The 21397-nt window shown below is 35.7% G+C and overlaps 1 protein-coding gene across 2 annotated transcripts; it reads left to right on the plus strand.

Annotated features, from left to right (window-relative positions):
• Positions 1 to 1419: 1419 nt before the first annotated feature.
• Positions 1420 to 19990, plus strand: LOC147404984 (dynamin-related protein 3A-like). 2 transcript variants are annotated; one of them, XM_086441109.1, is made up of 21 exons: positions 1420 to 2038; positions 5214 to 5496; positions 5632 to 5660; positions 5799 to 5900; positions 6898 to 6966; positions 7052 to 7111; positions 7415 to 7528; positions 9443 to 9491; positions 10117 to 10226; positions 10589 to 10681; positions 10806 to 10898; positions 11028 to 11165; positions 14936 to 15046; positions 15168 to 15266; positions 15420 to 15465; positions 17167 to 17315; positions 17419 to 17565; positions 18124 to 18176; positions 19138 to 19237; positions 19404 to 19687; positions 19784 to 19990. In XM_086441109.1, exons 1-20 carry the CDS (start codon positions 1673 to 1675, stop codon positions 19683 to 19685), a joined length of 2493 nt encoding a protein of 830 aa, XP_086297235.1. In that variant the 5' UTR covers positions 1420 to 1672; the 3' UTR covers positions 19686 to 19687; positions 19784 to 19990. The 2 variants fall into 2 exon arrangements, with proteins under 2 accessions (XP_086297235.1, XP_086297233.1); XM_086441107.1 differs by having other exon boundaries at positions 19404 to 19990.
• Positions 19991 to 21397: the final 1407 nt, after the last annotated feature.

The raw sequence follows: 21397 nt of genomic DNA on the forward strand, positions 1-21397 counted from the left end.
GGATTCTTGTTGGTGTTGAAGGATCATTGAAGGATAAAACATTTAAAGGAAATGAAGTCTAGACAAATAATATAAATTTATCAAAAATGATTTGGTGGGTAACAAACTTCATAAAGAAAGGCATCCTTGGAGTTTTTGCAATAACATAAATTGGAACCTTTTCCTTACTAAGATAGTGATATTTTGAGCCTCATTAAGGGTTGTTTTGCTCAAATTGATTAACATATAAAAACAACCCCACATCACAAACCTCTAGTTTCATCGAACAACTTAGATAAAAAATATTCAAAAAATAATTTCTTTTAAACTAGATCCAAGGTTTTGAAAATGGACAACTATCAAACTTCCACATAATTCCCAAACTTAAAAATGAAATTCAGTGAGTGGTGAGAAATATATATTTTTGAAAATTTCATTGCAAGTCTAGTTATCACTAAATAGAGATAGAAGAAGTTGATGTTCATAAAACAACATTCACTACACCAAATGAAAATTTCTTTTACATTGTTTGATTGCATCTAAAAAATGTTAGGGGATAAATAAAAATCAGATAAATTAGAAAAAGAGGAAGGAAGAGGATGGAAGGAGAAGGCGAATAGAGAGAGAGAGAAGCAGAGGTGGAGCATAAGATGGGGAGAGGATGTGTGTGTGTGAGTGAGAGAGAGAGAGAGAGAGAGGTTGGAGATGGTGGTGACGCCGACGGTGATAGTGGTGGTCGATAATGAAAAATAAGATGTTAGGATTTTGAATTGATGGTGGAGTTTAGGATGAATTTTATTTTTCATGATAATATGTGAAAAAATGAAATCCACACTTTATGTGATTTTTGGATGAAGGTGAATTTTCATTTTCCATAGAAAAATATCAGTCAAATAATGAAAAATATAATTTTGCAAGAAAAATAAAAATCTCACCTATTTTCCTTGGATAATCAATCTAACACATATTATTAAGATGAATGTCATCCAAAACAAATGTTTCCACAACAACTTCAAAATCAATTATTTCTCGAGATGATTTTCTAGCAATGGTGGAAAAATATTTTTCTAGAATTATTTAGTACTATAGTTGTCTTCTTTACTTTAATCCTATGGTACCCTTAGGTTCACTCACTTGCCCAATCCCCATAACAATTAATAAACAAAGAAAAAAAATACAACCACAATTATTTCTCCTTGTAAATACGAAAGAAAATGCTGAAGTAACATTGAAATTGACATCATTTCACACATTGCTGATGTGGATATATACAGAGCCATAGATACTTTTCATTGAGATACGATTGCCGAACCATCAGTGTTGCGTACCCACCAACGTGTGAAACGATGTTAATTTCAATGTTACTGTGGCACGACTCATATAATAATTTTAGTATAATAATGATAATAAACTATAAATATATAAAGATATAAATTATAGAACTTTCTCTCCTTTTCTCCCAACGCCGTGGAAGTTCTCCGCTTTGAAGCGTAATTTGTTTGGACGGTGTGGAACAATTTTGAATATTGAATCTCTACAAACGCTCCACACACGCCCTAGTAAACTTCAAAATCATATTAGGGTTTCTTTCCCTCCCCCTTCCACTCTACAAATCTAGGGCTTTTTTCGATCTATCTTTTTCAAAAATTCGGTTTTCGATCTCTGCAACTCATCTTCGATCTTCGAAGAATCAATGGCGGACGAATCGGCTTCTTCGACTCAAACCTCATCCACCTCTACTCCTCTAGGTCACTCTGTGATTCCGATCGTAAACAAACTTCAAGACATATTTGCTCAGCTCGGAAGTTCTTCAACGATCGAGTTGCCTCAAGTCGCTGTTGTTGGGAGCCAAAGTAGCGGTAAATCGAGTGTTCTTGAAGCTCTAGTTGGGAGAGATTTTCTTCCTAGAGGTTCGGATATTTGTACTCGAAGGCCGTTGGTTTTGCAGCTTTTGCAGACTAAGCGAAAGCCTGATGGATCGGAAGAGGAGTATGGAGAGTTCTTGCACTTGCCGAAGAAGAAATTCTACGATTTTTCTGAAATCCGCAGAGAGATCCAGGTTAGGTTTTTAAATTTTCTAGCTTTTTCTTTGTTTGTTTGTGTTTTTTTTGTTGTTTTGATTGATTAGTAATTTCTATGTTTATTGAAGACAAAACTTCTGAAGATTCATAATAAATTGAGACAAATTTGCTGCAGTTAAATCCTTAGTCTCTAATAGATAAGATTGCTGAAAAATCCAATTTTAGCGATCCATCAAAGTTAAATTAAATTAATAAACGAAGTGTAGTATTTCTACACTAGATAAGCTATAGAAGTACCGCAGAATGTTGTGCCCTATGTTCATATCTCCATTAATTGAGCTAATAGTCACATAGAAATGCAAATCGTGTCTGATAACAATAAGAGGTATCCCTTTAAAAGGTGACATTTTTGACAAAGGCTTGCCTATAGTTATATAAACTATATCTGAGCAAAGAAAGGTGTTCAAAATGGGTTGGGTGCTTGGAAGGAAGACCAATAATAGCCTGAATTGACATAGATGGAGTTAGTAAGATATGTTGATGCATTCATTGAACAAAGCTTTGGCCAACCACAATATTTGGGATAGAGATAAGATGGGGGTTGTGCTAGTGGTGAGGGATCCATGCTCTTTATTGCAGGTAGCATCTTTCTACTGCAATTTATGAAATGCACTCAATCTGGATTTCTTATGAACATTGAATATTTTTTCTTGATCCAAAGCATTGATTAAGGCTGCATTTGGTATTAGAATTTTAACTTTTGAGCAATTGATACTAAAATACTCAAGTGAAAGTAATTTTTTTAATAGTGCTTTTCAACGATATAAACTCGTTTAGTTATATCAATTTACAATGTACTTAACAATCAAAGCCGTTTCAGACTTTACAATAGGATTTGGACTGAGTGATTCAATTACTCTCAAATTGATGTTAATTGACAATGTTGTATTTAATTTCTTTATTCCAAGAGATTGGTTGTAGCAGGTAACCCAATCGCGTGGCACACTGGATTTTGGCTCATTTACCCATGACGATAGTATTAAACTTTGAACATATTCCACGAAATATACCAAAATATTTCCATTTCCATAAGGTTCAAAACGAAATTTAATCAACAATTTCTCTATGTATATATATCAGTGAAAATCACTATTTATTTCGTGAAATATTTCTGTGAATGTTGAATACGACATCAAACCGTTACTTCAATGACATGCAAAAGAAAAAGACATTCCACAAAAAAAAATCTATAGTACTAAAGGCTTCCTACTCACCCACATTTCACCCCGTGTAGCTTTGCATGCTGACTTGGACAACTCCCATCACATGTGTCAATTGACTCATTTATCTAATAATATAGATCTCTCTCTAACACAAACTCACCACACACTCTCTCTCTCTCATGCAAGAGAAGCAACAAAGAGAGTTAAAGCTACTAGCAACGGTAAAACGTCCTAGTTCATTGGTGGACACCCACTTGGTCACACTACATTTGTTTGAAAGCTTCAAGATAATTTACCAAATTCAACCCAACTAATTGATTTCTTGACCCTAATGACCTTTACTTAGAGTGAGATCTTGATTGTTCTCATAGAACTAACTTTTAGTGCTATCGTGTTGGGTTTGATCTTCTTTGTGTCATTTTTCTCATATTAAGCTTGTTATGGAACACATTAACAACTTGTTCTCGTCATTCCCTTCTCAGATTATTATTGATGTATGGGTTCAATGTGGCAAAGTTAGCCCCATTTCGCGGATGTATAGGTACTTTAAGGGGTGACACTTACCCAAATCGGCCTGAGGAGTATGCACAAAGCAAAATTATTCATGCAACTAGCAACATGAATGATCTTTTATTTCGAAATATACACCAATTGAATAGTCAAAGTAGAGGAGGGTAAACATGAAACCTAGTGGTGGTCCATGAAGAAAACTAATGGGTTTGTAAGAATCAGAGAAGCAAGCTGTAAAAACCCTTGAAAAAATTCTTAATTTCAGAAGTGAAGCATAGATAATACTCTTTTTTAATTCTTTGGTAGGCTCTGATTCTTCTCGAGAAGTGAACCTTCTTCCTCCTTTGAGTTTTGTAGAATCTGGTTGAGTCTCTCTTTCTCCAGTTGTGTTTTGCCTCTTTCAACAGCTGTGATTTATAGGGAATGAGTCTACAAAGAAATAAATATGGTTAAAAGTAAAACTCGGTTATTAAGTTTCTAACTTGCTTAGCAAAAAATAAAAGAGGTTTTGAATCCAGTCTGTTTTGGTAGCTGTCTACATCCCACAAAAACGATAAGTGGAAATGGTTTTCATTTATTTAACATCTACTTCAACAACTTAAGTAGAAATTTATTTAATAAAAGCTCATTTTGATACATTGAATCAAACACATTTTTACCATTTTTTTTTTTTTTTGTTTGCTTTTATAGACTCAGAAGTTGTAGAAATAATTTAACCACTTCTTTCAGCATCATTTCCCTCTGAACCTAGAGGCAAAATTAGATGGGTAAGCTTGGGCCATTCTACTAGGGGTGAGATAAGTGGACATGGCAAAACAATTAATATCAACAAAAGTATCTGAATTGGTATATAAAGGAGAAACAACAAATCGGGTTCGAGACTCCTCAGTAGATCTAATTCATCCCAATAGCATACAAATCAGCAGGAGCAGTACTACTAACACATTAGGTTTGCATGACTTGGTAATGCGTGTAAGCATTCTGTTGGCCGCACCTATATTCTTTAACAAGTGCTTAGCAGCTTTGAAATGGAACCATCCTTTCTGTCATGCCAGTCCCAAGCTTGCAGTTGTTCTTTCATCAACCTATTACCACATGTATAAAATTTTCACATTTGAAGAATGGAAGATAACACCTATGTGTTGATCCTGATATAATTGTGCAGTTGTATTCTTGTTTGTTATTGTACATTGTTATTTCTATTTTCTACGATCTTAGAGTAGAAAAGTGTTCTTCATGGAAGCATCAATTTGAATATGCTCATTGTTTTCTACCCTAGTACAAGTGTATGGATATTTGTGAGTAATTTCATATCTTTTTATCTTCTTTTCCCCCTTTGGCTTGATAATTGGTTACCTCTCCTGGACATCCCAAATAGATCTCCATTGTATAGCAATTATTATATTTGTGCATTCATGCACAATGGAATATCTGTACATCCTTGCACACCTGGCATAAACATTCTGATTCTTAATTGCAGGCTGAAACAGAGAGAGAAGCAGGAGCCAACAAGGGTGTTTCAGACAAACAGATCCGCTTAAAGATCTATTCACCAAATGTTCTTGATATCACATTGGTGGATTTACCTGGGATAACAAAGGTTCCTGTTGGTGACCAGCCATCTGATATCGAGGCTCGAATTAGAACGATGATATTATCATATATCAAACATCCAAGTTGTTTGATTTTAGCAGTTACACCAGCGAATGCAGATTTGGCAAATTCAGATGCACTTCAGATAGCAGGCACCGCTGATCCTGATGGTAAATTCAATCAAAATGCTTTTATTAGTTGATATTTCATGTAAATTCATTTTGAAAGATGGATATATTAGCAGTTGTAGCCATTGGCTTGACATTTCATTCTAAGGCTTTCATCTACTGATATTTGCTTTGCAGGTTATCGAACAATTGGTGTAATTACAAAGGTGCAACAACTTTCAATTTCTATTGTTTTATGTTCATGATATTTGAGCAGCATTTGCATGCTGTTATTTGCTGCTGAGGTAAAATGGAAAAAAATAACCATACTGGTAAAAAATGACAATTTTTCATTGTGGCTTCAGCTGGATATTATGGATAGGGGTACCGATGCCCGTAACTTTTTGCTTGGAAAAGTGATCCCTCTTCGACTTGGTTATGTGGGTGTTGTGAATCGTAGTCAAGAGGTAATCCCACTGCTCACAAGCTGAAGTTTCCTAAATGTATTGGCATCTTTTTGTTTGAATGTCATGGACTGGCTGAGGCTAATGTTCGGTTCAATTTTGAGTAGCATTTTGTGCACATGCATGTAACATTTCTTGCAAAAATACTAAGATGTCAATATTGTAATTGTGGTTTTTGACTTTTGAGTATTCCTTTGACCGGATTTTAGTAACATAAAAATAATTGATTTGAAATACAGTCCTGGGTGAAATAAATGGGTTTGAAACTTGTTGAACCATCTCTTCTAATATTTTAGTGACGAGTTTTTTAATTTTCACGGTCCTGATTATATTTTAAATTTGCAACTGTATTATCTGTGAGTGCTGGAAATACCTGCTTGAGTATCACTTCATTTATTCCAGTTAATCCAGCTACTGCACTCCCTGACCAAACAATGGTCAAAAGTACTTCTCTGCCTTAGAATGTCTCAGCTGAGGCATCTTATTCTGTTAGGATACATGTATGATGCAGAGGGGGATATGTTCTCTTCCAGGAAAATGAATTAGATGAACATTGACAATGTCTGAGAGTAGTATTATTTCATCAAACACATAATTTAGCTTTATTAAGCATTACGGATAATATGATGTATGGTTCTATCTTTGTCTACTGAGACGTACAGTTATTTTTCCAATGTCTCATTTCCTTTTGATATCCTTAAGCTTCAAAGATAATTAATTGTTGTTTCAACCATTCTTCTATCCTAGGGACTAAATTGAGACATGGTAGTTTTTGATTCTGTTCTTGGTAGTCCGTTTATTGAAAATAGTAATTCTAAAATGCCAAATCTCCCTCAATGTGGATGTTGCATCGATAAAAATACATGTCTTGAAAAGGATATCAAAATTCTTAAACTTTGTTATCTGTTGGCAATAGATTTTGTGTATTCTTATACTGGTATATCCATTATGTAAGTTGTTGAAATTTCTGGTTCATGTGTTTTCTGTTATTTTTAAACAGGATATCATGTACAACCGGAGTATTAAGGAGGCACTTGCGTATGAGGAGAACTTCTTCCGTAGTCGTCCTGTATAACCATACTACTTTTACTTGGTTATTAAGTGTCTGGTGTGGAGTATGTCAGTAATTTTTTAATCTATTTTTGATGTTACAGGCATACAATGGCCTTGCCGATCGTTGTGGCATCCCTCAGTTAGCAAAGAAGTTGAACCAGGTAGGAGATACTGAGCGACTAATCGATCAAACAAAAAAAGATACTGAGCGACTATTTCAGGGGCTGCTGATTGCCATGATATATGTCTGAATGTAGTTCTTATTCAAGAAATAGATACCTTTTCCTTTCTCTTTACGTATCCCACTTATCACTATATTCTGTACCCAATATTATCCTCTTTATCTTTCTGGCCATGCTCTCTTTTACTTGTTGTTTTGACCATTTATTTCGTATTAACATGAATCGATAGATCGATATTTTGTTTCAAGCTATGCCTAATTATTTTTTTCTTCTAATTTGCAGATTCTGGTGCAACATATCAGAACAGTACTTCCAGGGTTGAAATCACGCATCAGTTCTGCATTGGTCTCTGTGGCGAAGGAGCATGCCAGCTATGGGGAAATCACAGAATCAAAAGTATGTGGAGTGGTTTGTGAGTATGATGCCTACTGTATTGCTCAACAGTGGACCTTTTGTTTTGCATATTTGTTTGAGGAATTTCTTTTCATATGGGACTCTTTGGTGCCATGTGTAAATGGGCTCATTGTGTAGTGGCATTGGCTGGGTCATTTTTCCTGGTTTTGTTGCCTTTTGGTGTCGCATCACAAGGGTTCTAGCTTCTTTGGAACGTCTCTTCGACCTCTATCAAGGGCCCTTTTTTTAGCTTGTATCTTCTTTTTTTGCATCTCTTTTTATATTAAAAAAAAAGAATGTATGATTTTGTAGTACTATTTCGTTACGAATGAATGTCTAACCTGGGGGTTTTCACCAGCTTGGCCTTGATATTGATAAGCAAACGATTCTTTGATTACTAGATTATTTAATTACAATTACTCTTAAGAGGGTTTATCTACGAAACAAAAGGAAATCTTAACCACCAACTGATTTGATAACCAGTATCACAATGTTAGGCACAACTGCAATACAAGAACGTAAGTGAGGGAGAGTAGGAGGTAAATGACTTAAAGCTGTTAGTGTTCTCACGTTGGTCCTTGACATCTTTGGCAATGGTAGAGTAATGGAAATATTGTTGTGGTTTGCGACAATAGATAGCTCAGCTGATGAGATTATACATGACACTGATGAGGGCAACAGCAAATGGCGATGATATTTATTACATTGTTTGTGAGGGTGGCAATGAATGACAAATCAACAAAGATGGTGGTAGTAATGTGTCTGATCCTCTGATGAAGGCGATGTTGATCATGGTGAGTTGAGGGATCAAAGCGGCAAAACTATGGTAGAATGCCACAGAATCTTCAGATCTGACTCAACAACAAGCGGCATATGTGGGAACATCAACAATGTTGAGATCCTTTTTTCCCCTATGGTAGTGCAAAGGTGATACAGGTCTAATGATGATTTGGTTTTGCGTGAATCCAATGGTGGGTTGGAGTTGACAAGTCATCCCATAGCTGAGGCCATGGTGCCCTCAATCTCTTGATGGAGAAGAGATCCAAAACACATCTTGCTTGTTGAGGAATCTAAATCTAATGAAAACAGTGGATGTTGGATGGTGATTCTTGTGCTGTTTTGATTGTGGCCTTCCCTTAAATGCAGATAATGTGTTTGATGGAAAACCCATTAGGAGGTTGAGATGAGAGACTGGACATTATGATTGTTTTCGGCGAGTTTCAGTGTTTGATCTTTGGGTGATGATGGTGATGGTAAATGACCATGTGAAGTTTGTGACTAAGAGATGCGGTATTACTAAAGTAAATGGTGATGGAAGGGGGGGGGGGGGTCCTCATTTGTTTTTGTTTTTTGTTTTGTTTTTTTCTAGGTTTTTTTAGTGGTGGATGAGTACAACAGCAGGGGTTGGTGGGCAGTGATGATGCCACCCATTAGAAGGACGATGTAACAAGAGCAACGATTAGTAGAACATGAGTCACTGGATGGCTGGTTCTGATACCATGAGAAACAAACGGTTCTTTGATGATTAGATTAGATTCATTAATTACAATAACTTCGAGGGTTTATATGGATAACACAAGGAAATCATAATTACTCTGCTGATAACTACTATCAGACCTAATCCAGATCTCTAACTGATTGATTCAATCTTAAAACATGATTTTGTATACCATAATAGACCTTATTACAATGCATCCTATAATATTCATACAAATAAAAGACATTCAAGACACCGTTCTGAATGTAAACTGAATTATTCTCTTTCACAAGGCTTTTGATATTATTACATTTTGAATGCATTGATCATTTATAGCTTTTTTATTTCAAAGTCCTACTAGTTTAACTGCTGAGGATGACACTCTTCCATTATTACAGTACTCAATTCCTTTTTATCAATTTTTTCCTAATAAATTACAGGCTGGTCAAGGAGCTCTTCTCTTGAACATTCTAACAAAATACTCTGAAGGTCGGCACATCTCTCTCTCACTCCCTCTCATTTTTTGATATTATAGCTTTAATTTTATCTATATGGCTAGAATTACTAGTTCGTTCTTTTAGGAGAATTATACTTAGGGGACTTCATTCTTGTCCATGGAGTCATCATCATCAAAGACTTATCCAAAAGATTTCCAGTTGGCTGTTCTTCCAGTCAATGCGGTTTAACATTTCTTTTTTCATGGGATAGGTTTCAATTGCAATGCATGATTTTCGGTTCCTATTTTTGAGAGAGCTCCATAAAGTCTGCACACTATTTTTCAGCCCCCCAATACCCATAAAAAGAAATAAAAATTGTCACCTGTTTGCTTGAAACCGTAATGATTATTAGGGTGGTTGTCTGAACTCTGAACTCTGAACTGTGACTAGAGTTGGTTTTAACTCTTAGCTTGGTTAAATTCATCAATTTCTTGTTACTATTAACAAAACATCCCTTCTTTTCTTCGCTCTTCTGGAACTGGTACAGAAATGGGTGCTGCTTCTACGTTCAACCATAGGAAGTAGCTTCTTCAGATATTAAGGATCATGTCTTTTGTCTACCTTTATTTTTTTACCGCCAATATTTTGAGATTCTTGCTTTGACTTATTGGTGACAGCTTTTTCTTCCATGGTGGAGGGGAAAAATGAGGCGATGTCAACATCCGAGCTGTCTGGAGGAGCACGAATTCACTATATCTTTCAATCAATCTTTGTGAAGAGTTTGGAAGTACGCATCCTTACCTTTTGCATTCTCTTGTCTCCATAACTTCTAAATTCAATATGTCAAGTTGGCATTTACTCTTTCGGCTTTTTCCATGCATAAATGGGGTAGGAAATAAAGTATCCTGTGATTTGCGCATCTTGTTGGGCGTGGAGAAGGATTCAGAACACCAATTTTTCTTATTGACATTCACTGAGATCTGATGCTTGATTTTTATGTTTTCTTGCGCAACACATTTCCAATGTTTGTAATGATTGGGGCTTTGTGCCCTCTACTCTCATGTGGTATTAGCAGATTCTAGAATCATGTCATGGTTTAGATGTTTCAACCAACCCTTTCAGTCTGATATAATTTGAAACCTCTTGCAGGAGGTTGATCCATGTGACGATTTAACTGATGATGACATCCGAACCGCTATTCAGAATGCAACTGGTCCTAAATCTGCTCTATTTGTACCAGAGGTGGGTGTTTCTTCCTCCTTTTTTTCTTGGGGTGGGACTTTTTAAGAAGCAACACTCTTCTTTCCCATTTGTTCGTCTTCTCTATCAAGATAGTCATCAGTTTTTTAACGAATAAACATTTTAGGTGCCATTTGAAGTTCTTGTCCGAAGGCAGATCTCTCGTTTGTTAGATCCAAGCCTTCAATGTGCAAGGTTTATCTATGATGAATTAATGAAGGTTGGTTGATTCTTATAGACCATTTTTGTTGTTTTTTTTATGGATCTGGATTGTAGTATAAGTATTTTCCACTTTGACATCATTATCCTTTGCATCTTTGGAACACTAACTTAGGTGATACTATTTCAGATGAGCCATCGCTGTATGGCCAGTGAGTTGCAGCGATTTCCTGTTCTTAGAAAGCGCATGGATGAAGTGATAGGGAATTTTTTGCGGGAAGGCCTCGAGCCTTCAGAAACAATGATTGGTCACATTATTGAAATGGAGGTAAGTTGATTTTTTTTTTCTTCCTTTTTTCATATGTGAGGTATGTTGAAATTTGAACAATAATACTTATCTTATTGTACTATTATTTCAACAACATATTTGTATCTTTGATCTCGAAGAAACAAAGGCTTAAGATGTTCTAGATTTTAGGCCAAAAAGTATAGTTGATTTACGTATAAAATTGTTGTAAAGGTGCCAACATCTAGGTTGAAGGAGGTTATTACCTGTATAATTGAGTTGGAGCAAGGATCATTTGTTTTTTGTTTTTTTGATCGATAGCAAGGATCATTTGTTAGAGGTAGACAAATTCTAGATGTGGTTTAGTTGCAAATGAGTGCATAGATTCAAGGATCCAATCAAGGAATCCAGTATTAGTGTGCCAAATATATCTATAGAAAGCATACAATCTTGTGAGTTGGGAGTTTTTTAGATATATGTTGGTAAGCAAGAGTTTTGGTGAGAAGTAGCCAAGATGGGTAATGGAGAGTGTTTCATTTGTTTCCTTTTCCATATTGGTTAACCACAATCAGACATGATTCTTGAGGAATTCTAGAGGGTTAAGATAAGGTGACCCAATATCCCCATATTTGTTTGTTATAATAGCGGAAGACTTGGGTCTAGTATTGATCAAAGGCTGTGTCCATTTGTGCCTTGTCGGGATTTGTGGTGAAGGAAGATTGACCAATTGTTTTCCATCTCTAGTTCCCTGATGAAAATCTAATTTTCTTTGATGAATCACCATATCAGGTGAGATTTCTAAGAGGTTTGTTATATTGTTTTGAGGCAATCTCAAGGCTACTTGATGGGGATATCAAATCTTGAAGAGTAGATTTTAGTTTTTATTTAGATTTATGTTTTAGGGCTTTATTTTTATGTTTTTTTGGGCTTATTTTCATGTTTTGTTGGTCCATGATCTTAGTACAATATATTTAAGGACAGTTTAGTGACTTTACTGTCTTTTATTTAACTTTATTAGGGTTTGAAAATTAAGAGAGAGAAAGTTATGAAAATTATGTTTATTTATTTGGTATTTTAGTTTGACTAGTATTCTTAACTTATTTTCTTTATATATATAGTATTAGGGTTTTTTTTTATATTAAAGAATAACGAAGATTTTGATGAATAAAGAATGAGTTTCTTTCATGGAGTGAAGCGAGTTCTCCACCATTCTTAGTGTTATTCCAAAAAACTCTTGGTGTGATTCTAAGGTTCTATCTTTCTATCTCTTTCTCTTTTTGTCTTTTAATTTTAATTTTAATTTTTATTCTTTTGTTTTTCCTGATTCCTGATTCTTGATTCTTGATTCTTGAAACCCATTTTTTGATTTTTGATTCTTAAAACCAACAAACCTCACCTTTAATCCTTTCCCCATTTTCTTTAACCTTTATTTCATTAATTTTTTTTTCAAATCTTTAACCCTTAATCATTTCCTTACCCTACTAACCTTTAACCATTTTCATTGGGATTGTGGTCATACCTATAATCATTGTTTTCATTTTACTTTCTGGGTTCACCCAATCCTAAACCAAGTCCCCTGAATCCCCATTTTCTTATTTCTCTTCATTATCTTGCATCACTACTAATCAATTTGCACAAGAGTATTTGTCAGTGGGGTTTTAGATTCCAATCTTCACATGCTTGCGTGGTACTTTGGGTGGGCTTCTTTTGAACCTCATATTTAGGCATGCTTCTTGGTGCAACATTCAGAAGTCAATATTTGGGATCACGTTGTAGAGAGGATGGGTAAGAGATTGGTTTTGTAGAAAGCATAGTATCTATGAAAGGAGGTAGGTTGGCTTTGATGAAAAGTATACTAGCAAGTATATTGATTTTTTTTAACATCTAGTTTGACTTCCTCGAAGTGTTGAAGAAAGGTTTGAAAAGATTAGTTTGAAACTTATGGAATGATAGGGAAGGAAATTGGAAGTTCCATATCGTGAAATAGAAACTATTTTACTTAACAAAAAGATTGGGGATTAGATGTTGGGGGTTTTAGGTGCATGAAGTATGGGTTTGAATCGAAAAGAGGATTCCTTACTTCTTTCTTTCATTCAAAATCGTGCATAAGATTTTCATCTTGCACGTCTCTTAAGTGATAAAAGAAGGAATAGTGTAGCAAGTGTCGAAATGTTTTGGGGAGTTGAAATAAACATAGATTTGGAGATTCCCAAATGGGTCAACCCTTCAAATTGCTCCTGAATCCATGGGTAGGAAAGAGACAACCTACCGAACTGAAACATTTTAGTAGCCACAAGAAAAGAAAGCAAAAGTGATTCTTGTTGTTTTAACCAACGAAATCTGTTTTCTCACTTTATATTTAGTATGCGTTTGTTGCAAACCACTCTAGCTAAAATCAATTGGTGTTAAGAGCAGGCACTACTATTTATATAAGAGGGTCACAAGTCGAATTGGGGCACGATATGTGAGCACGTGACACTCGGGAGCAGAGGTGGGTAGCACAACACTCAACACTCCCCCCCCATAAGGGTGGAAAATTCCTTAGAGGAGACTCGAACCCGTGACCTATACGGATCATGCCGCTCTGATACCATGTTGCAAACCACTCTACCTAAAACCAATTGGTGTTAAGAGAATGCACAACTATTTATATAAGAAGGTCACGAGTCAAATAGGGGCACGATACGTGAGCACGTGACACTTGGGAGTGGAGGCGGATAACACAACACTCAACTTTCCTCGTTTTCCTACTAAGATTGGAAATCCTGTATTTTATATGTCCATACAATTGAGTCCTTGGGTTTTTGAAATAGTATAAAAATGAGAAGTGCTTCGAATCATTTCTATGTGACTTGGACCCGTTCTAAAAGTGTCTAGGATTATCAAGGCCAAGTATGGCAAGTTCTTTGGATGAAATAGCAGAGAGGTGAAGTCCTCTTACACGTGCAATGTTTGGAAAGGTATTGATAAGATATTACCCAACTAACGCCAAAGGATAGCCTTTAGGTTTGTTGAAGGAATAAAGGCAAATTTTGGGTGGATTGGTGGCGTGGTGTTTTTGGTCTTTGCAGCTCCCATATCTGGTTTTTTCTTTCATAAAAAAATAAAAATTGTTGGTGTTTTCATGATTTGCAACAAGAGTGAATGTCGATGGGATTTCAGGTGAAGGAGAGGTTTTGATGATTGGGAGGTTTAGAATGTAGCCAATCTCGCATCAAATTTATCATGTTACCTATCATTTTTTTTTCTCATGTTCTTATTCCACTATTGAAAGATGATCGAAGGGTATAGATATGTAATTGGAAGAGTTTTTGTTCCAAGTTAAGTTCTATTTCTCCCTAATGTCAATTTTCTCTCTGGATTTTCTCGTTGTTTCTATGTAGGTCCCCAAAGTTTTGTCGAAGGTGGCCTTTTTTTTTTTTGTTTAATCGTTTTGGATCAAATCTTGACCACTGATCATTTGATTAAGTGGAGTTTTATAATGCCTAACTTTTTGTTTCCTCTATAAATGGAAGGATGAGTCGGTAGACCATCTATTGATTCATCGTTCCTTCATTAGGGAGATTGGGTTTTACTTCATATCTTTGTTCCATACACATTGGATCTTTACTAAATCTACTCTTGCACTTTTTCATAGTTGGTAGATTAAGGCCTTCTTTTATTTGGAGAAACTTGTAAGCACTGACATTTTTTGTTATATTTTGGGGGATATGAAAGGAAACAAACTGAATATTCTTTAAAATGGTTGGAAGAGTCTCTTCTTTTTTTAAGCATCTTTAGAACTGTGCAACTTAAATAATTCTATTTTGTAGATGGACTATATAAACACTTCGCATCCAAATTTTATTGGCGGGAGTAAGGCTGTGGAACTTGCATTGCAGCAAGTCAAGTCCAGAGTATCTGTACCACTGGCTAGACCAAAGGTATGTTTTTCCTGTTTTCCTGGTCATGCAAGTGTTGATCCTTGTTTTGCATTTATAGAAGATAAAGAAAATGAGGACCTCTCCATTATTCTAATGTAACCGGTTTGCTCATTGTGTTTAGGATGGGGTAGATTCGGATAAATTACCAGCATCCGAAAAAACTCTGAAGTCTCGAGCCATTCTTGCTAGATCACCAGCGAATGGAATTGTTGCTGATCAGGTATAGCTACTTTGTTTCCATTTAATGTCTAGACTACCCTGTTTTTGTGTTTAGGATGCTATAATCACAAATGTTCAGAAAAAGCAAGCTAACTTCTGCTGCATTTGATCTTTATTTATCTGTTTCTTATACTTCCATATGGATGCAAACTAGGGAGTTCGATCTGTTGCAGATAATTCCGAAAGACCTGGATTATCTGGTGAGTGTTACTTTAGTGAAGGATGATTTCTAAATTCTGCTTCTATTACTTAGATAAACTTGGACTTCATTTTTCGGATTATAATAATCTGATGTTTGAGATATGAAAATTTCAAAAATCCATAATATGCCATCTATATAATAAAACACAATGGTGGACCCTAATCAATTACAATTTTGTAGGGGTATAAATGTCCCACTCCAGCTACAGTGGAGTGGTGTCCACTTTACCCACTTTATCCTTTGGTCTTCACCCCGTTCAACTTTATCGTCTTTCCTCCCCCCTTTTTTCAATTGGAATGGGGTCCCCACTACCCCACTTTATTGCTTTTTCTCTTTACCTCCTTCAACTTTATTATCTTTTTTCTTCTCCCCCCTTCCCTTTTTCAATAGAGTCGTGATGAACTGACTCGAAAAAAGCCACTCAAAATTCACTCGCTGATGTGGGATCCCACTACCCCACTTTATTGCCTTACCTCTTCATCCTCTTCAACTTTATTGTCTTTCCTCTTCTCCCCCCTTCCCTTTTTCAATAAAGTCGTGATGAACTGACTTGAAAAAAGCCACTCAAAATTCACTTGCTGATGTGGCATGTGCATAGAACCATAAATTTTTTCCTTCTGGATCAGTGAGTGAATTTTTGAGTAGTTTTTTTTTTGTTTTTTTTTGAGTCAGTTTATCATTTTTCTCTTCATCCCACCACTTTTACCATCTTTCCTCTTTTACCTCCTTCAATAATACCCCTCTAACTTTACTATTTTTCCTCTTTTACCCCTTTAACCCCAAACTCTAGTCTATTACTAAAGATAAACATGGATTTCATTTTTCGGATTATAATAATATAAGAGAAATGCTAAATGGACACAGTTTTTGGCGTACGCCCTTGACGCCCTCTCACGTGTTGGCTCACAGCCCAACAAATGTTTGACATGTGGCGCGAATGACATCAGCAATAGAGAGAGAGAGAGAGAGAGAGCTTATCTCTTGCCCGCTGCCCACATATTTATTTTTTTAGATTTCAAATCTTAAAAAGGGTCGTTGGGCCCACATTGATTATCACATTGACAATCCAAGACACGGCCTTTTAGATTTCAGGAAAATATTCATATTAAAAAAGTATTGTTTATCAAGCTTGATCCAAGGTGTTGAAAATAGATGACCACATTTAAAAGTAAAATTCAACGGTGAAAGATAACTATTAAATATAATTTTTTTAAAGTTCATATAATTTTGTCCTCCTCCATTGTATCGGATCATGTTTTTGAATGTCACAGGGTGATCAAATCAGAAAGTTTGTTTTTTTTTCACTATGGGCAGGAGAGAGAAAGGGGCATTGGCCAAAAACTGTGTCCATTTAGCATCACTCATGATATGATGTTCAAGATACGAAAATTTCGAAACTCCATAATGTGCCATTTATTTTATAAAAATCATCATCGTCGTCATCAAAGCCTTAGAAAAATAAAGACAAGGCAGTTATAAACTGGAGGTCCTTGAATTTCATATCTTGAACATTATATTATGAGTGATGCTAAATGGACGCTGTTTTTGGCCAACGCCCCTTCCTTGAATTTTTTTGTTTTTTTGTTTTTTTGATAAGGTCCTTGAATTATTTAGTTTTGTATGTATATATATTGCAAAATGGCCATCCTGGTCTTCGTGAACGTACTTAGTTCTTGGTAATTTCTTTATTATCAATCAGGAAATGCCACTGGTTCAAATTGGGGAATATCATCAATTTTTGGCGGGAATGAGAACCGTGCATCTGCAAAGGAGAACTCAACAAACAGGTTGTATAGTGAGCCAATTCACAATGTCGAACATGCGCTTTCTTCAATCCTATTGAAAGAGGTAAAAATGGACCCGCCTTTCATTGTAGAGCTGATTGAACTGTCAAGTCTCTTATCTGTTTATACGGTTTGATCAACATGTCTTTGATATTTTTTTTGTTTAGCCTCCGACCATTTTGAGGCCCTCAGAAACCCATTCAGAGCAAGAGACTATTGAAATAGCAGTTACAAAATTGCTATTGAAATCATACTATGATATTGTCAGGAAGAATATTGAGGATGCTGTGCCCAAGGCAATTATGCACTTTTTGGTAAGTTTTCTTACTTCCGCTGTGAAGCCAATTTCTGTTATTTCTTTCATTAACCATTCTTTGTTCCATAAAAAAGAGAGCTGCTAGTGGTACCTCAACTTTTACTTATTACACCCCCATTAAAAATAAAGAAAATAGGTGAATGGTTGAGGATAAGTAAAAGTTGTTATGCCAATAGAAGCCTCTTTTTCTTTTTTGCTAGATTTCCATTTTTTGGGTTTAGGATTTTATTTGAGCCTGATCATAATTGTATATAACTACTTAAATGGTTTGAACGAGTGTTATAATGTTGAGATTGTAATTTGAGCCAAACCTTTGTAATGTTTGTAGAGTGGGTTAATCTTTAATTGGGGGGTGATAATTAATATAAGAAATTGGGTTGTAAAAAGTAATTGTTGGGGTGCCAATAGCAACTCTCAATAAAAACCAGATTGCTTTACTTTCTCCAGACCAATGGATATAAAAAACAAACCTCTTAAAACTCGAATGGTCCTTGAAAAATCTCTATAAATTCCAAAGGAGTACCTCAGTTTTGATGATGTGTTGATTTTTATTCAGGTCAACCATACCAAAAGAGAGCTGCACAATGTCTTCATTAAAAAGCTTTACAGGTGACGTTGAACACGTTTTGTACAATTAGTTCCTAAGCTTATTCGAATTTTTGTTTCTTGAATCTTCTGGCTATCCTCCTATATTACCAAGTTGAGCCACTCAACTTGAACTGAACTGGATCTACTTCGTCAACCATGGTTTTAAATCTCGTCCAAGACCGAGATGACTTGCCCGAGTCATCTTGGTATCTTCCATGAACGAGATGGATAGACATGGCATCCCCATCTGCAGAATCTCGTGAGGTAAACGAGTTGAGTTGGACAATTGAAAATTTTGGCCGAATCAGTGAACTCATCTGACTCACTGGGATTTTGTAGATTTTAATGAAAATAATTATTTTTTTAGAATTTGAACATTTATTATCTAAATAAAATATAGTTTCATAGTAAAACATCTAATACTCTAATCTACCTCATTTTTAAACAAATTTATAATTATTTTCATCTCTATATATATAGGGAGTCATTTGGGTGCCAACTATTTGGCCTACATGGGTTAGAAGTTTTGGAGTGGGCTGATTTTTGGTGAAGAGATCTCTAATGACGAGGAGATCATCCTCACCAAAAATCAGCCCATTCTGAAACTTCTAACCCCAAAAAATGGACGGTCCATGATTCTTCAACTCATAAACATGGGGTTAGAAATTTTGGAATGGGCTGATTTTTGGTGAGGATGATCTCCTCATCATAGAGATCATCTTCACCAAAAATCAGCCCATTTCAAAACTTCTAACCCATGTAGGATAAAACGTGTTGGCCAAAACGTTGGCAGCTGAAATGGGACCCATATATAAACCAAGTTAAATGGTTTATCTCGTCTGATATGAGTTGACTTGCCTGAGACAACTCAGTCTCGTCCATAGACGAGACATGTCTAACCGAGATTTGAAACCATGTCGTCAACCAATGTAATTTCCTATTGATTGATGGTGCTATTTCTTGGTGGCTTGTTTTGGGACAGAGACAACCTCTTTGAAGAGATGCTGCAGGAACCGGATGAGGTGGCCATGAAAAGGAAGTGCACTCGAGACATGCTCCGAGTTCTACAACAGGCTTTCCGGGTGAGCGTTTCATGCATCATTCTGAAAGTGCCATAGTGGCATCAATGGGGTTTCAACTATTGCTTTGTTTCTGAAACATAAAATGACGATTTATCCAAAAGTCTAAAATGCAATACTTTCTTACGTAAATAACATGCTCACCTATTCTTGTTCTTTTTCCCCGTAGACATTGGATGAATTACCACTAGAAGCTGAAACTGTTGAAAAGGGATACAGTTTGGGTACCGATCCAACTGGGTTACCGAAGATCCATGGACTCCCGTCATCATCTATGTACACCACCAGTAGCGGTGATTTCAGTTCATCCTACGCAGCTTCTCCCAAGAATCCGAAATCCCGGAAGTCATCTCACTCGGGGGAGCTTAACTCACCATTGCATGCAAACGCAGATACCAATGGAAGCACACGCTACTCTTCATTGGGATCCTATCCAGCTGTTGATGTTTAATTGTGGGGATGCAGTTTTCAGTAGTATTTAGAGTTATATATATATATTCTTTTGGTTGCTCTCCTGCTGTGTCTCACAAGGGTCTTCCAACCTTGCAGAGCTGGCACAATGGAGATGGGTCATAATTGCTGCTCAAGTTCTAATAACAACATATGTTCCAAGTCAGATATACATATAATTCCATTTTTTTTTTTTTTTTAATTTGTTTTTCATCTGTTTTAGCTTTGATATGATGGACACATCAATCTCTTGGTAACAATTCTAAAGGGAGTAATAATAGTAGCTGATGATTTTCCCTGTTTCAACATTCCCGGTCCAAATTTTGACTTCCATTTTGTAGAACTCGTGTTAAATCTAAGATATTTTGTTTTATTTTTAAATTTTTGTTTGATAAATAATTACTAACTAAATCCACAACTCAGCAACTCTATTTCTATTATCCCACTAATATCTCATTCAGGGGACAAACAAGAAGCCTTTGACGTAACCTAGAATATGTTATAAATTTCATATTTCCTAGATCTCGTGTCTACTTCCTAGTTTGTTAGGATTGCAAAAGAAAAAACCAAGACCTCCACGGAGGTAAATCACTCAATTCGGACTTTTTGCAAGTCCACAACTCATGGGGATGAGATAAAATTAGAGGGTATATTCTATTGAGAATAAAGGTTGAAGTATATATATATATAGTAACTATGTGGAAGATTTGTTTGTCATCATCAATCTTACTATATGAATTAGAATCAGGTAAAGGTGTCCAGTTGTTACGGAATAGAAAATGAGGGGTATTTAGCGGATCCCAAGCTGACAAAAGAAAGTTACAATCTCGCATAGGATTTGCCTACGGTGTTTAAGTGGCACTATTTGGTTGAAGTTTAAAATTCATTGGATTCCTAACCAGGCCATTTTCTAATTTGCATGCAGCCAGATGTATTTATCATATTTATCTCCGAATGAATGTCGATACCATCTCCAAATTTAGATATCGTACAATAGCAACAAGTGATTTTTACTCATAATATTTCTCGACACTTTGCCCACAGACTTTAGTGTGTGCCATGTCAAGCCTTAACGATGGTAATTTTGTAAATTGGCCCCTCAACCTTTTGTGTTATTTAGATATACCTTTGGGTTTATGAGAATCTTTGACATACCCTTTTATTTCCAAACTTGTTGCCCCCCTCTCAATTTTAGACGCCCCTTCCTCTATGATGATATGACCCATTTGACTGTCTTGCCCCTTCTCCGTCAATTTTAGACACCCCTCTAGATTAGGTAATATTTGAGACAATCCCTTATTTTTCAAATTCATCACATACCCCCTTTGATCCATAGTAACAAAGGACTGAATTCACTAATGATTTTGTCGAGGTGGGGAGGGGCTTCAATTCAGTTAATTCTCATAAATTTGTTAAAAAGGGAAAATTTTCAAGGAATATATCGATGATGTTTTTAGGTTTCTTACCAAAATCCATCATCTTCAAATCCCTAAAAAAAAAAAAATCCCATTTTTTTAGGTTGACAAGTAACAACGTTATCATATTTCATGAGCGATTGATAAGTCATTGATTAATTTGTTGATTTGTCATTTTAATCAACTAGTTTATTATCTGAAGAGTTTTATTTTCTAAAAATTTTGGAGAATTTTGTGATTATGCTTTGACCTTCTCCCCCCCCAATGCATAAAATTGTTATTATTATTTTTATAAAAA

Source organism: Akebia trifoliata, chromosome 4 (genome assembly GCF_017979445.1).
Source record: "Akebia trifoliata isolate Shusen 1 chromosome 4, ASM1797944v1, whole genome shotgun sequence".
In the NCBI taxonomy this organism is placed as follows: Eukaryota; Viridiplantae; Streptophyta; class Magnoliopsida; order Ranunculales; family Lardizabalaceae; genus Akebia; species Akebia trifoliata.

What these genes read in the sequence shown, in the direction of transcription:
- LOC147404984 (XM_086441107.1), top strand. Translation starts at nt 1,673, where the DNA reads ATGGCGGACGAATCGGCTTCTTCGACTCAAACCTCATCCACCTCTACT. An exon ending in ACTTCTTCCGTAGTCGTCCT is followed by an intron (nt 6,967 to 7,051) that starts GTATAACCATAC and finishes TTGATGTTACAG; the next exon opens with GCATACAATGGCCTTGCCGA. An exon ending in TTCTACAACAGGCTTTCCGG is followed by an intron (nt 19,238 to 19,403) that starts GTGAGCGTTTCA and finishes TTTTCCCCGTAG; the next exon opens with ACATTGGATGAATTACCACT.